The 13248-nt window shown below is 44.1% G+C and overlaps 1 protein-coding gene across 2 annotated transcripts in view; it reads left to right on the top strand.

The window, feature by feature from the left end:
• Nucleotides 1–13248, top strand: part of ABHD12 (abhydrolase domain containing 12, lysophospholipase) — a 44889-nt gene that overhangs the window by 25906 nt on the left and 5735 nt on the right. For both annotated transcript variants that reach the window (XM_064446536.1, XM_064446537.1), the window contains exons 5-8: nucleotides 2033–2063; nucleotides 10205–10250; nucleotides 11530–11659; nucleotides 13205–13242. In XM_064446536.1, the coding sequence (XP_064302606.1) occupies nucleotides 2033–2063; nucleotides 10205–10250; nucleotides 11530–11659; nucleotides 13205–13242 (245 nt within the window). The remainder of the gene's footprint in view (nucleotides 1–2032; nucleotides 2064–10204; nucleotides 10251–11529; nucleotides 11660–13204; nucleotides 13243–13248) is intronic.

Below are 13248 nucleotides of genomic sequence, written 5' to 3'. Positions count from 1 at the left end.
GAGGAAGGAAAATCAGAAGGAAAGAGGAAGGTAATGTGCTGGTATTGAGCGTGTACAGGATATTTGTCTGGAACAGATACATTTCTAAAATCTGTAATTTTGTAGTTGACCATGTGTATCAGCTAAAATTCTCCATACTTCGGGCACTAAAAACCATTAGCGCAGTATGAAACTTCCTGGATGTTTCTCAGAATCATGTTCTTACTACCACATCTCTGCATGATACTGTGCTTTAGTTAATTTGTTAGAACATGGTCTCTTTCCTTACTAATATTAATCTTACAAAGAGTATCAGCCCCTTTTTGAGTTTTGCGTGGCAGTGCATGTTCTTTTGAAGCTGATACCTGCTTGTAGATACTCTGCAAGAGCAGAAACATTGCAGAAATACAAGTTCCATGATGTAAAGCAAAGAAACTGTCCTAGTAGTGAAGGTTCACTAGCCTTTACATTGCAGGAACGTTGCCCTTTTTCACCTAAATTCTTGTCTCAGCAGTGTTCTTTTTTTGGTTCAGTGGCATGGTGTGGAAGATGCATGCTATGAGCCAGGAGATGCATGAGCAGATGGGTTTTTGGAAACTGACCATGTTGTCTTGAGCTGATGTATTACAAGGTTTAATCAAATTGTTGCATTGTTTTTCAAATGCTGCTTCGCTTGTTTTCTTGCCTTTATTGGGTGTAGCAAATGATACTAATGGAAACTATTCTTCAGCTTAATAGTGGTAATTTGGGACCAGTATCTCATTTATGTGTGTATTGATTAGATTTACTTCGTGGCTCCCCCAAGTGCTACTGAGATAAAGTACTGAGCTATGGATTGATTACATATTTTATATTTCGCTTGGAAGTGTATTGGCTTTGCCATTTCAGCTTTAATATGTATTGTTGTCTGTTTCAACACATGCATATTTAGTCTTCTGTCAGAGGGCTGCTTGATTGATGCAACCTGCATCAAAATAAGTAAAAGGCACCATCTTGGCTTTCTGGTTTGCCTGAGTGGTGTGGAGCTGAGGCAAAGATGTTTATTTGATCCCATTAGAAAAAATTCCTCTGTTGCACTTTGAGGAATGCATGAGAAGGCACCAATGTGTGCACGTCAAGGGTGACTTTTCAAGCAAGTGTATCTTCAGACTTGTATGATTCAGAATGACTTACAAGTAACCCCTTGCATTTTGCCTTGAGTGTTTTTGGCTGCATTAGGTATTTTGTAGTACAGCTGGAGCTGACAGCTTTTGGCTGGCAAGTGAACGTGTTCTTAGAGGGAGGTCTGGAAAGTGGCATTTTGGTTTAGGGGCTGCACTGACCAAACCAGCCATAGTATGAATGTTTTAGAGTTTTCATATGACTGCAGGAGTAAATCTACTCTTACATCAACACTAGACCAAAGTTTGAGTGTGGATTAGCCATGTCATGTTATAGATATATTTTAAGGCATGTAATGGCACATTCACTCTTCTTTCCATTTTACTGTCTAGATTTCAATTTGTGGGGGTAAAAAAAATTTAAAGCAGATTCTTCCCCTGGACTTATTTACAGTGTTCAACTCCGGTTTTCCCTGCTGGCTTTTGCACGTGTACTTTCTGTCCCTGTGCTTGGAGCCAGGTGGGCCATCTGCTTGAGTTTATGTGGTGAGTTCTGCTGAGAGTGTCGCATCTTGAAAGAGCAGGGGTTACTGGCTGGAACAGCACCGGTGGCAGGAGTGCAGGGTCTGCAAAGCTAACAGGGATAGGCTGTTTTGAGAGTGTTACAGGCTTTGGAAAAGGCAGGTAGGAGAGTGGGTTGAAAAGTTCATCTTTACCTGCTGTGAGAAGAGATTTATAGGGAGAAGTTGTCTTCAAAATTATGTCCTGCATAGCTCAGCAAAGCCTACTGTCTCCTTGAAGCCTGTGACAAAAAAGTTACGGTGTTTCTTATGTTTGTCTTAAACTGGAAGCTTAAATGTTCACATGTGGTTTTTTTTTTTGTTTGGTGTTTTTTGTTTTGTGTGTGGCTTTTTTTCCCCTCCCCTCTTCTCTTCATGAATCACTTTCGCCAGAGGAGGGGATCACCGCGTGGAGCTTTACAAGGTAAGTGGCTGCACGTGTTGTCTAAGCAGTTGCATTGACACATCAGATGTGCACAAACTTGAGAAGACTGCTCATTACAGCTCACTGCCAACAGGCAGATAGCTTAGGGCTCTTGGTCTCCTCTATATATGAAGTGTGTATGGGAAAAGGGGCCTGTAAGCCATGAGCACACTTCCCCATATTAAAAGATATTTGAAAGGTCTTTTACTTGCTGTTGTTAACTGTCAGCTCCAACTGAGCTAACCAGTTTTTTGCCAGGAATACTTTCATAACACAGTTTATAGGAAAATTTCAAAGTTTTATTTAATCACAGCCATAATTTGGTTGATTATATTAGTATACTAATTTAAGGTGCCATTTAAGAGTATTCTTTCATATGTTGCCAGTCTATATACTCTCATCATCGTAGAACAGAATAGAATATTTTCAGTTGGAAGGGACCTACAACAATCATGTAGTCCAACTGCCTGACCACTTCAGGGCTGACCAAAAATTGAAGCATATTATTAAGGGCATTGTCCAAATGCCTCTTAAACACTGACAGCCAGTCAGTGGCTTTCAACCACATCATCACTAACTGTAAGGGCTGTACAACCAAACCTCTCCCTTACATTTAGTAACACTATAACACTAATACGTACTACTGTAATTCTGTTGGTGTCCCCTTCCCCCATTTATTCTAATTTTAAGCTCTCTTGATCAGTCCTGCCAGCTTACACCCACAGATGCGTTTTGCCCCTTGGGACAGGTGGATCCTGTCAGACATCAGCATACCTTGCGTCTTGAAGTCTTAAAAGCCATGGTTTAAAAGCCTGAAGTTGTTGTGGAGGCACCAGTCCTGGAGCCAGGTATTGAATTCCTGGGCTCACCTGTTTCTTCCAAAGTTTCCCCCCATTACTGGAAGGATTGAGGAAAACGCTACCTTTGCTCCTGATTTTTTTTGAAAGCAATCTTGATCAAATTCAGCCATTTTGTTGCAACATTGTTAGTGAAAGAGCAGGAATGGATAGTAGTCTGAAGATGATTGTACAAAGCTCTTCACTCGTGGCGACGTCCCTAAGGTGGGCCCAAGGGAGGCAGCAAACTTCCTTGAAAAGAGGGTCTGGTCTGCAGATGGGTGCTTCTGTTCTGCACAGGAGGGAATCGCCAACAACCGTAACTCGATGCTTCTTCTCAGCACTGGTCTTAATGCAGGTTTTGTTGCAAGGATGCCATGCATGATGCCATACATCACCAACTGCTCGGAAAATATACATGGGTTGAGGCCAGCTGAGGTTCCTCACACTCTTCAAACTTGGGAAGGTGACATTTGGTCTTTTAAATGGCAGGATGTTGGGCCAAGCCAGTATAAACCTCCCCGTTGGCCCATTAGTTGCCTGGGGTGACAAAGCTAATACTTGCCTATTCGCAGAACAATTTGTTGCAATAAAACATTTTCAAGGTTGCCAGTGTTGGGGATTACTTTATCACTTTCAGGCAGGCAGGTCCAGCCTGAGTTTCTCTCTTTCCCATGGCACAGTGCATTTGTATGAGTGGTGCCATCTCAAGTGCTGAAGATTTTGGACAAAACCAAATGAATTTCCCAGATGTAGCACCATGGTGTGTTATGTGAGAACAGGCAACTTCAGCTGCTTTGGGTCTTTTGCCTAATGACTCTTGTGGTCATTTATTTTATTAAACTCTCTCTTGGCTGAAATTCTCACACACGCTTTCTTGATCTCATATCACACATTTATAGAAGAGCCATAATTATTTTTGCTGGCTCACTTCGGAGAGGGCCAAGTCTGTGCTGTTTTTTCTATGGATTTAGCTATCATTCCCTTCTCTTCATAATTTGTGTCAGAGTGTTGGCACTCATAAAGCTTTATTGCAGTGCAGCTCCTTGTGCAAGATCCCCTACCCCAAAGTCGTCTTAATTCAGATTGCTTAGAAATTGCTCTTTGGCAGCCCCGAGGAGGCAGGTGATATTTCTTTTTCCTTTAAGAAAAAGGATGAACTAGGTTACAGAAAGTTGGTTGAGACGACTGTTGTGTATGGCATATTTTGTGCTGGCCAGTACAGGCAGAGGAGTTGTTTTAGATTTTGACTGAGCAAGAGTAGCAGTGTTTCAGAATACTCAAGACTCGGTGCGCCTCTGAGTGTGTACACATATGGAGGACGCAATTTATCAAAACCCAAGGTTTCTGTTACTGGGTCTGGTATTCTTCTGCTGCTGAGAACTAGACAAGTTGCTTAGTTTGTCTTTCAGTCAGTAACTCACACGTGGCCGTACCAGAACCATGCCAGAAACTCCAGGTTTGTGCTTATTCCAGCAGAATGAAACAGGCTGGACTGCTGTCCTTTTTGCTGGTCCTGCTAGTGGGCTGGAAGCAGTAGGGGAAATCCTCTAGAAGGGGCTCAAAAGGGAAATAATAACTGTAAGAGGGCTCTGTCCTTTTATTCTGAGTGATTGATGCATGTGAGCAGCTTTTCTCAGCAGCAGCACTGAATATTGAGGCTGTCACTGCTGCACAGTCCGTGAGCAGCAGGCGTCCAAATTGGTTCTTGCCCAAGTCAATGTGTATTTGAAGACAGTAAGCAGAAGTAGGAGCCATGAGGAAGCAGGCAGGAGGAGCAGCAGTGGTGCAGTAAGCACATACAAACTCGCTTTGAGGGGCATGCTTTCCTCTGGTCTAGACAAGTGTCCAGTTACTCTTTGCTCAAGCCTGGTTTCCAGGTATTGTGGTTACGAATGTATTCAGGGTCACTGTGTTATTCACATTATTCAAATTATTCATGCTTGAATAATGCAGCTCAAAACCTTTTAAAACTGACAAGAATCCTGTTCCCTTAGCTACCTTGACTGTTGATGACAGACTACCGCAAGCTTCTGCAATTTGTACTTGTACATAGAGCCTTTGGCAGTGAAGCTTTTATCTGTTTTTTATGTGCTGGGATAGTGAACAGTTGATGCAGAGGGGTGTTTGGTGTTTTTTTTCTTTTCTTTATTTTTCCCCACCTGCATGAGGTTACCTAACTTTATAGCAGCACATGAAACAATACAGTATTGTTATAGGGGCGTAAGTAATTACTCTAAATTAAACATTTGGCATTGTTACACTAAACATCCTGTTAAAGGTCAAATAAAATGCTTGTTATCTGCAAAGCCAATTGAAATCTTACCAGCTTCATCTGAGACTTTTTCTGAACTAATTCTAAGGGGAAAAACAAGAAAGAAAAATACTCTTCAAAAAACAGACTAAAACAGAAGAGGCTGTTAGTGCAAGGCAGGGGATTGGGATGCTCCCAGGGTTGCTGGCTTCAGTCAGGGATGTTACAGTTTGTCATCAACTGTCCCCTTCACTAGGAGGAGCTGGATGTTGGTGGTGGAGGTTCTTCCTTCTCTTGTGTATCCACTGTGATAGGCCATGCTTTGGCCTTGCTTTGCATGTCGTCTTTTATCTTGGGAAGTAGGTGTTCGGGTGCTGCAGCTGCCCAACGCCAGGGTAGGAAGGAAGGTGCATGGGCAGGAGAGCCATTCTCTAAAGCAGAGGGTGCTATGAGTGTGGGACCCCAGATCATGAAGGTTGAGGTGGGCACCTTACAGCTCTGGTGGCTGCAATGGTGGCAGTGACGGTTTCTGCTGCTCTTCGTGCTTGTTCCCGTTCCTCCTCAGCCTCATCTCTTCTTTTCTCTGGAAGAGAAAGGCACCTCTGGAGTGTAAGAGTGGGCAGTGCCCATGGTCAGGGCTTGGCAGGTCCTTGGAGGAATTAGCCCCTACAAGTCGTTCACCTGTATCTTGGCTTTGAGTTAAATAGGTTCAGGAGTGGGAGGCTCCATTGGCTTCTTCCCTTAGTAAAGGCAAGGGATGACCTTGCTCTCTGCAAGGGAGAGGAGAGCTGGACAAACTGGCTTGTGCCATGCTGGGCTGTGAGGAGGCAGGTCTTGGTGGTCAGGGGTCCTGAGCATGGCCTGCCTAGGTTTGGGTGAGCATTGAGGTTGCTGCTGCCTGTGCCTGGGCGTGTCCTTAGGGCATCCTTATTGCTGTGAGAGGGCTTGTGTGTTTGGCAGCTGACCAGGATGAGAGCCAGGCAAATTAATGTTGCAACATCTCCTGCTCTCTGCCAGGTGCATTTGCTTTGTGTAGCCTTGCTGCTCCTGGCACCCAGTGGCAAGAGAAGAATTTGGCTGGGGGTGCATCATTCCATTCCTGGCCCGCTTCAGGAGACTCCACGCTCTTTCCAGGCATGGCTGCTGTCTCAGGTGCTTCCTTGCTGCTTTTGGAGGTACTGAGTGGTAGCATTTGGGGGTTCAGACTCCAGTTGGGGTTAAGGAAAGCTGGAGGTCACTATGTGGTGGTCTTTGATGGGTATGAAGTGCAGGTGGTGGCTGGTGCAGATCAGACCGATGGTCTGAGGAGGTAAATGCAGGGGGAGGACCTGGTGCTGAAAGGCTGTTTGCAGGAAGATACACAGAGGGGGAGAAGGTGGAAGAAGGCAGAGCTGCCATGTGGACAGTGACCTGGGGTAGACTGCGGTGCCCTCCTGCTGCAGGGGCTGAGCTCCCAGAGTGAGGTGTGTACCAACCCTAGCAGCACAGGTGCAAAGTGTATGTGGGTATGAACATAAAAGAAATCTAGGATGGAGATCAAAAAGAAAAAAAAAGTTTTAAGAACACTATTAGTTAATTATTTATCGGTAATTATGCAGATAGAAGTTGAAGGAATAGTTGAATAGTAGTCTCTAGTAGAACTGGGATACAGTTGGCTTTGAAAATTAAACACTAGTCCTGTGTGCGTGGTTGCAATGGATGTGTTAAAAATATGGTGCATTTTAAGAAGCAGAGGATGGTAAAAATCTGTTTTTAAATGTAGCAGCTGCTAATTAAAATAGAAGTACATCTATTTTCTTATTGAGAAGAGATGCCACCAATGCAGCCAACACATAACAAACATGTGTAGAAGGTAGGTAAACTGTCAACAGGTTAAATAATTTTTAATGGCCTGGAAAAAGCTAGATTTTATGTGATATCTTAGTAGTAAAACTACATTGTAAAGCTGAAAACCAAACTTTGCAAGAAAGAACTTTGTGTTCTGTGAGTCCAGTCAGGGGTCCAATATGTAAGTGAACATATAAAAAACGGTGTATAGTGATTCTGATGGAAACAGCTGTCCTGCAGCACCTGGTTTGTTAATTAATATTTTACCTGATTATTCTGCTATTGTTATGTATGTTGCAGTGGTATTCTGTACTGTGGTGTTGTGTATACATAAACACATCTCTGTGCTGTTGGCATAGTTACTTGCAAGAGTGTATTGAAGAAACGGTAACTTGTGAGTGCAGATTCCAGAGTGAAACAATTGCATATTTAATACCTCTGCTGTAAAGGGCCTTTGCCCTGGAAGTGCACACAGTTATGGACCTTGTCACCTCCAAGGTGAACTCTCTAAAGGGTTTAGAGCCAAAGAGAGAGAAACAGGAATTGCTTGGAGACACTTGAATAGTAAAAAGCAAATGAGCTTTGAGTGACTTGGAAGCTGTTGCAGTTGCACCTGCTGATATAAATACCAAATAACTGTTAGTGGATAATGGCATGGAAAGAGGGGTAGTGGAGTAGCATAACCTCATAGCTAGTGCCAAGAAATAACATGACCAAGTGCAGCAAGGGTGAGCTTGATGTAACGTGTTAGTCCTGGGGAGGGGGGTGCCAGGAAGCAACAGGGCAAACTGCATGATATGTATGTGAAGTTACTCTTTTTGTCTTCAGATGACCATTTAGATCCTAGCGGGACCAATGGAGATGCTCTCTCCACTTCCAGTCAGGTGCCAGTTGTCTGTGTAAGCTCTAGTTGTACTTATATGCATACTGTGCACTCCCAAATTGTTGTAAACTGTCTAATTGTTTATAACTCTACACAACATCTGTATATGCAGCCTGTTAAGGTTAAAATTGTACTATTCCTTTAGGAGCAATGCTCAGCTTACAGGTATCGTTCCAGTTGTATGCTGTGATAGTCCCAGTACCACTAGGTGTGCTATTTAAAAAATAGCAATGAATGCTAACCCAACTGCTAATGCTGGAAGCCCAGCTTGTGGTGCAACAAGCCCTGAAGGTAGTGGATGTTGGACACCAAGCAGATATCTGATCTCCCACAGTACGGTGCAGTCCAAACCTCCGAGCACTGCTCCTGCCTGCAATCCCTCTGAGAATGGTGTCCTACCACTACAGGGGTTTTGAACTTGGATTTGCATCCTATAGTTGTTGTCTTAATAGCAATTTTATTCATTGTGCAAGCTGCATTGGCTATAAAATAAAACACTCAGCAACTGAGTAATGGCAACATATTACAATGAAGAGCTACACGCTGCCCTCAGACAAGCTGAAAGGGTAAACACCTCCAAGAAAATCCATTGCTTGGTCCTGGTGAGAAGCCTTGAGCTGCAGGAGGGTTTGAAATATCCTTGCTGGACTTGTGAGTGACAGCCTGCAGTTGGTGGACTGTCAAAAAATGAAATTGAAGCTTTGTAACCCAGTGCATTTAATATTGCTGTGGCTAGCAGCACAGCTGAGGCTTCTAAGGCTTCTTCTGACCTTGTTTTGGATCTCCCTGGAGCACTCTTCTGAGCTTGTTAAGCAATAAAAGCAGTTGTCTAACAACCAGGTGGCCACTGGCTAGCTGGTTTTACTTTTGCTGAGCTTTGTGTGATTACGTGGCATAGCCATAACTGTAATAGAAACAGTAAGAATTCTCACACAGTGTTACAGAGAAAGTAGCTGTAACGTTTTTATGTACAAGTTACAGATACAGTTACTCTGTCAGATGAAACGCTGATGACACTCAATGTAGTGATACAGGGTAGAGGAGTACAGGCCTGGTGTGACAGCAGAGACCGCGGAGACGGGGACATGGAGGGCACTGCAGGGGAGCGCAGGTACGAGCGTGTGTGGAACGGGGCACAGGCTGGCCCTGGAGACCCCCGGGCTCTGCACAGCCTGCCGGGGGTCAGCTAAAGAGATGCAGACCTGGGAGCTGGGCAGAAATGGGTTTAGAGGTAACAAAGAGAACACGTCCGATGTACGTTGAACATGGCCTATAAAGTAATTTGGGGTGTAATGTGGAATCACAGACCAGTGAAGAGAAGGAGACATCCAGTGCATGTCTGAAATGAATGAAAACTATCCCCAGATGGATCCTAGAGGGAAGTGGGAGAAACAATCACCATCATAGTCCTCCCAGCGAAGGAACTGAGTTGCCAACTTACCTGAACAGCCCTCTTTTCTATGTTGTCTTTTTTTTTTGTATCCCCCCGCCCCCCCCCCCCCCCCCCCCCAATGAGATCTGAACTAGTAACAGTAATTCTTCAGGCTGTTAAGATCTCAATTACACTATAAATAAAGTGTTGGTTTTACATACGAGATGATTTCTTTTTGTCCATTAGAAGGTTTAGAGTGTAGTGTAATACTAAGATTGCTTTTTTAATCACGTATGATACGTAGACCATGAGAGCAACAACATTTTAATCTTTTTGTCACTATTATCATCATTATTATTATTATAATCATCATCATCATCCACCATGGAGCTGTTAGGTTCATACTGAGCAATGGTTGCATTGTTTTCACTAAGGCACTTTTTCCGAGCAATTTGATCTAACACTGGGTATTTTCACTTGCTTTTAATAGATTTTGTTAGGATTACCTTTGGCTGTAACAAATCTTTATGATAGAGCAATTGCACATTTTGGATGTATACATTTAAGCCTTCTAAAGCCTGGAATGGGCTCCTATATGTTATACTAACATTTTGCCAATTTATATAATATAAATGAAGCAGTTGTACTGTTTCACTGGAAAACCTGAAAGTGTTTGTAGGGGAAACAGTCATAGGATGTTTGTGCATCCTAAGGGTAAAGCTGTTAAAGGGAGAATTAACAGCTAAGCCTGATATGAGGTCCAGGAATGAAATGGAGTAAAACTAGCAGGATGAGATGTTTAGTGTTTAAAAGCTCTGTGCCTGCTACACCAAAAAGCTGTAAGTTGTTGCTTTACCATGTCAGGCTGATAATGTTATATATTAGATCCCTGCACCTTGGCCTGAGGCGAGAGCACAGCTGCTGCATGAGTCTCTGTGATGGGTTTCTGCATGTTTCTCTCCCCTCTAGGTTCTCAGCTCCCTTGGGTACCACGTGGTCACGTTTGATTATCGAGGTATGTGGGCTTCTTTTATTGTGAAACACTTCTAGATGTCTCTGTAGAAACAACAAAGGAGCTGCTCTTTTTTTGGATCTCAGGGGAGCTGTTGTTTTATAAATGCTTGCTGCCAGCTAATTAGATGTGGTTATTGCTTCTTTTTCCTCATGGGTATCCAAAGAACTTCCAGAAATTTCTTTCTGGTGCCTTCCTGTGTAGCGCTGCTTCCTGACGTCCTGCTCAATTGACTCTGGCTCCTGTCTGACCTGATGCACAGGGCTTGTTGATTTGGGAGCTAAGGAGCAGAGGGTGACCCAGACACATATGCTGTCACAGCATCCAGTTAAGGTATCCTCCAGATGCTTGACTAGATGTAGTCTTCTGGATATGATCTAATGGACTTTCCTGAGGTCACACAGGGAACTGAACTTGTACTACTTTTTAAAAGCTGATAGGTGAGATAAGACATAGAGTAAATGATTTGCTAACAATAGGTAACATCCTCAGCAGAAGCAGTGACTGTTTTGCAACTCTGTGCCAGTAGCAGTCAAGCATCTGCTGCTCTTTTTTTCCCTTTATATTTATTTCCCTTAATATTAAAGCCATGGCTGCTGTGTAATGCCACTGGAGATACAGGAAAGAAATTAATCCATTGCATTTCTATCAAGAAGACATCTGGGAGAGGTTTATTTGTAGGAGCTTGCCCTGTTTTTCAGTCCTGCTGGCAGCTGCTTCTCTGGCTGCTTATTAGGTATCAGAAGGGATGTGGGATGCTTGCTGCTTAGCATAAGTTGTATAGACATGCTGCAACAGTGATAAAGCCAGAACAATCAGGAGGGTGGAAAATTGCTTGAGGGCATTAATCGAACAGCATGGACAAACTGATGTTGCAACAGCTTTGTGAAATGCACTTGGGTTTTGACCCTAAGCATCTAATTCTTATGCTGTTAGAGACTCCACTTACAAATTGCTTACGTGCTTGCAAAAGTGGCTAAGGTTTGGGAGCTGGGCTGTTGCAGATGGGTTGGTGCAAGAACACAGTGTGGCAGTGTTTAAGATCCAGCTCTTGTTTTTGTTGTTCAGTAAATCCACAAAAACTCCTTGGCAGGCAACAGTTACCTTGTTTAAATCACTGCAGATCAATCTGGGCTTTCAGCCCCAAATTGTAGAGGTGCACGGGGAAATGAACAGAAACTGTCCATGTCCCAGGTTCTTTTGCAGTCGCAGATGGGCTGCATGTGAAGAACTGGCTGGCTTTGACCAGTTTGTGCAGTTCTCAGGACTATTTGTCTTTCAGGCTGGGGCGATTCAATAGGCAGCCCATCAGAGAGGGGAATGACTTATGACGCCCTTCATGTCTTCGACTGGATAAAAGCAAGAAGTGGAGACAACCCGGTCTATATATGGGGACACTCCTTGGGCACAGGGTAAGCATCTAATCTCAGTGGGACTTAGCAGCTGCTGAAAAACATTAAACGCTGACCTTGGATGAAGGTGCTGATTGCTGTAATCCCCAGGCTGGCTTGGTTTGGAGTCTGTGGCATAATTGCTGCAGAATAGCTTCCCCTTTGCGCTCTCCAGAGTGAGCAGGGCTACAGTGAATGACTGTGCAGGAATTGATCTCGAACCTTCATTGCCCAGAGGGTTACAGTGGAAAAAAGACACTTTGAATAATGTAATGCAGATTGACCATGGGGAGAGAAAGTGGGACTGCAGTGATCTCTTCCTGTGGTGAACCTATGTCTATATGCCCTTTAGAGCAGAACATCAGGCTTCTCCAATACTCTGAAGAGTATTGCAGACCATCTGCACATGTATGTGACTTGCCCTTACAAAATGTTTTCCTCCTGTCCTGGCAAACATGCCGTGTGTAATCAGTACTCACGCAGATGCCTGCATGACTACACTGCTGGCCATCTGTGACATTTATGTGGTCATGCCTAGCACAGGGAAGTTCAAAGTGTCAGGTGCCTTTGCCTGCATGTTTTTAACTTAACTTTCCTGCTTCCTTCCTTTCCACTGCTGTCTGGAGGTGGGTCGTATGCAAGAGGCAACATTTGCTCTTATCCCTTTGATTTGCAGAGGAGCAGAAGGCAAACACAAGAGTTACTTTTGAGTTGAACTATGTGCAGATTAAACTGATAGAGACCACAACAGCTTGCCTTGCTGTCCAACAAATATGTTGCTGGGACCGGGAGGTATTTCAGGAGAGTGTCTCTTCATTGCAGTGATACTAAACATCCTTCTTTGAGAGAAGGCAAAGGCTTTTCTTTTGGCTCTTCCTCTAAATTTGTGCCATGTTCAGGATCCCTTTCTGGGTCAGAGCGTGCTTGTGACATTTCCCAGCATGCTGCAATCTGAGTGGCCTGGGACTGTGGGAAACTCAGCTGAGTTTCCTGGTGACCATAGCCAGCCTGAGGTTTGAGGGTTTTGAAATATGCTGTACTTGGAGGATTCAGCAACTTTTGGAAATATCCTTGTCCCATTATGGAGATGCATGGGGGAGACTGCTGCTTTCTGACCCAGCTGTGGAAACTCCTTGCAGTGTCACCCTTGGACCTTGTGTTCCAGCTGCTGCCATGAACACAACATCCCTCTGCCCATACCCGTGTTACCCCCAGACCACAAGGGATGAGCAAGAAAGAGGGGAAGAGGCTGTGTCACACAGCTGCAGATATGATGGGGGGCCTGAGAACCACCTTAAAGGAGGTTCTTCCAAGTGGCTGCATGGTGTACTGCTTCCTTGGACTAGTTCACTTACCTAAATGCAGGCACCTGATGCCATTTGAAACACTTGGTAATGGGAGACCAGTGGGAACCCAAGCTGTTGTGGACTGGCTGCTCAGACCTCAGACAGTGTGAGGGGTCGCTATTATGGCAGTTGAGTTGTATCTCTGCTCCTACTACCACTAGAGCCTGGTGCTTTGCAGAGGGTCTGTGGCAGATTAAATGCTTGTTGTTCTTCTTTCCAGGGTTGCAACAAATCTAGTGAGGCGCCTTTGTGAAAGAGGTAAGT

This window comes from Phalacrocorax carbo, chromosome 3, assembly GCF_963921805.1.
Source record: "Phalacrocorax carbo chromosome 3, bPhaCar2.1, whole genome shotgun sequence".
NCBI lineage: Eukaryota > Metazoa > Chordata > Aves > Suliformes > Phalacrocoracidae > Phalacrocorax > Phalacrocorax carbo.
This window is presented reverse-complemented; position numbering and strand designations above follow the sequence as displayed.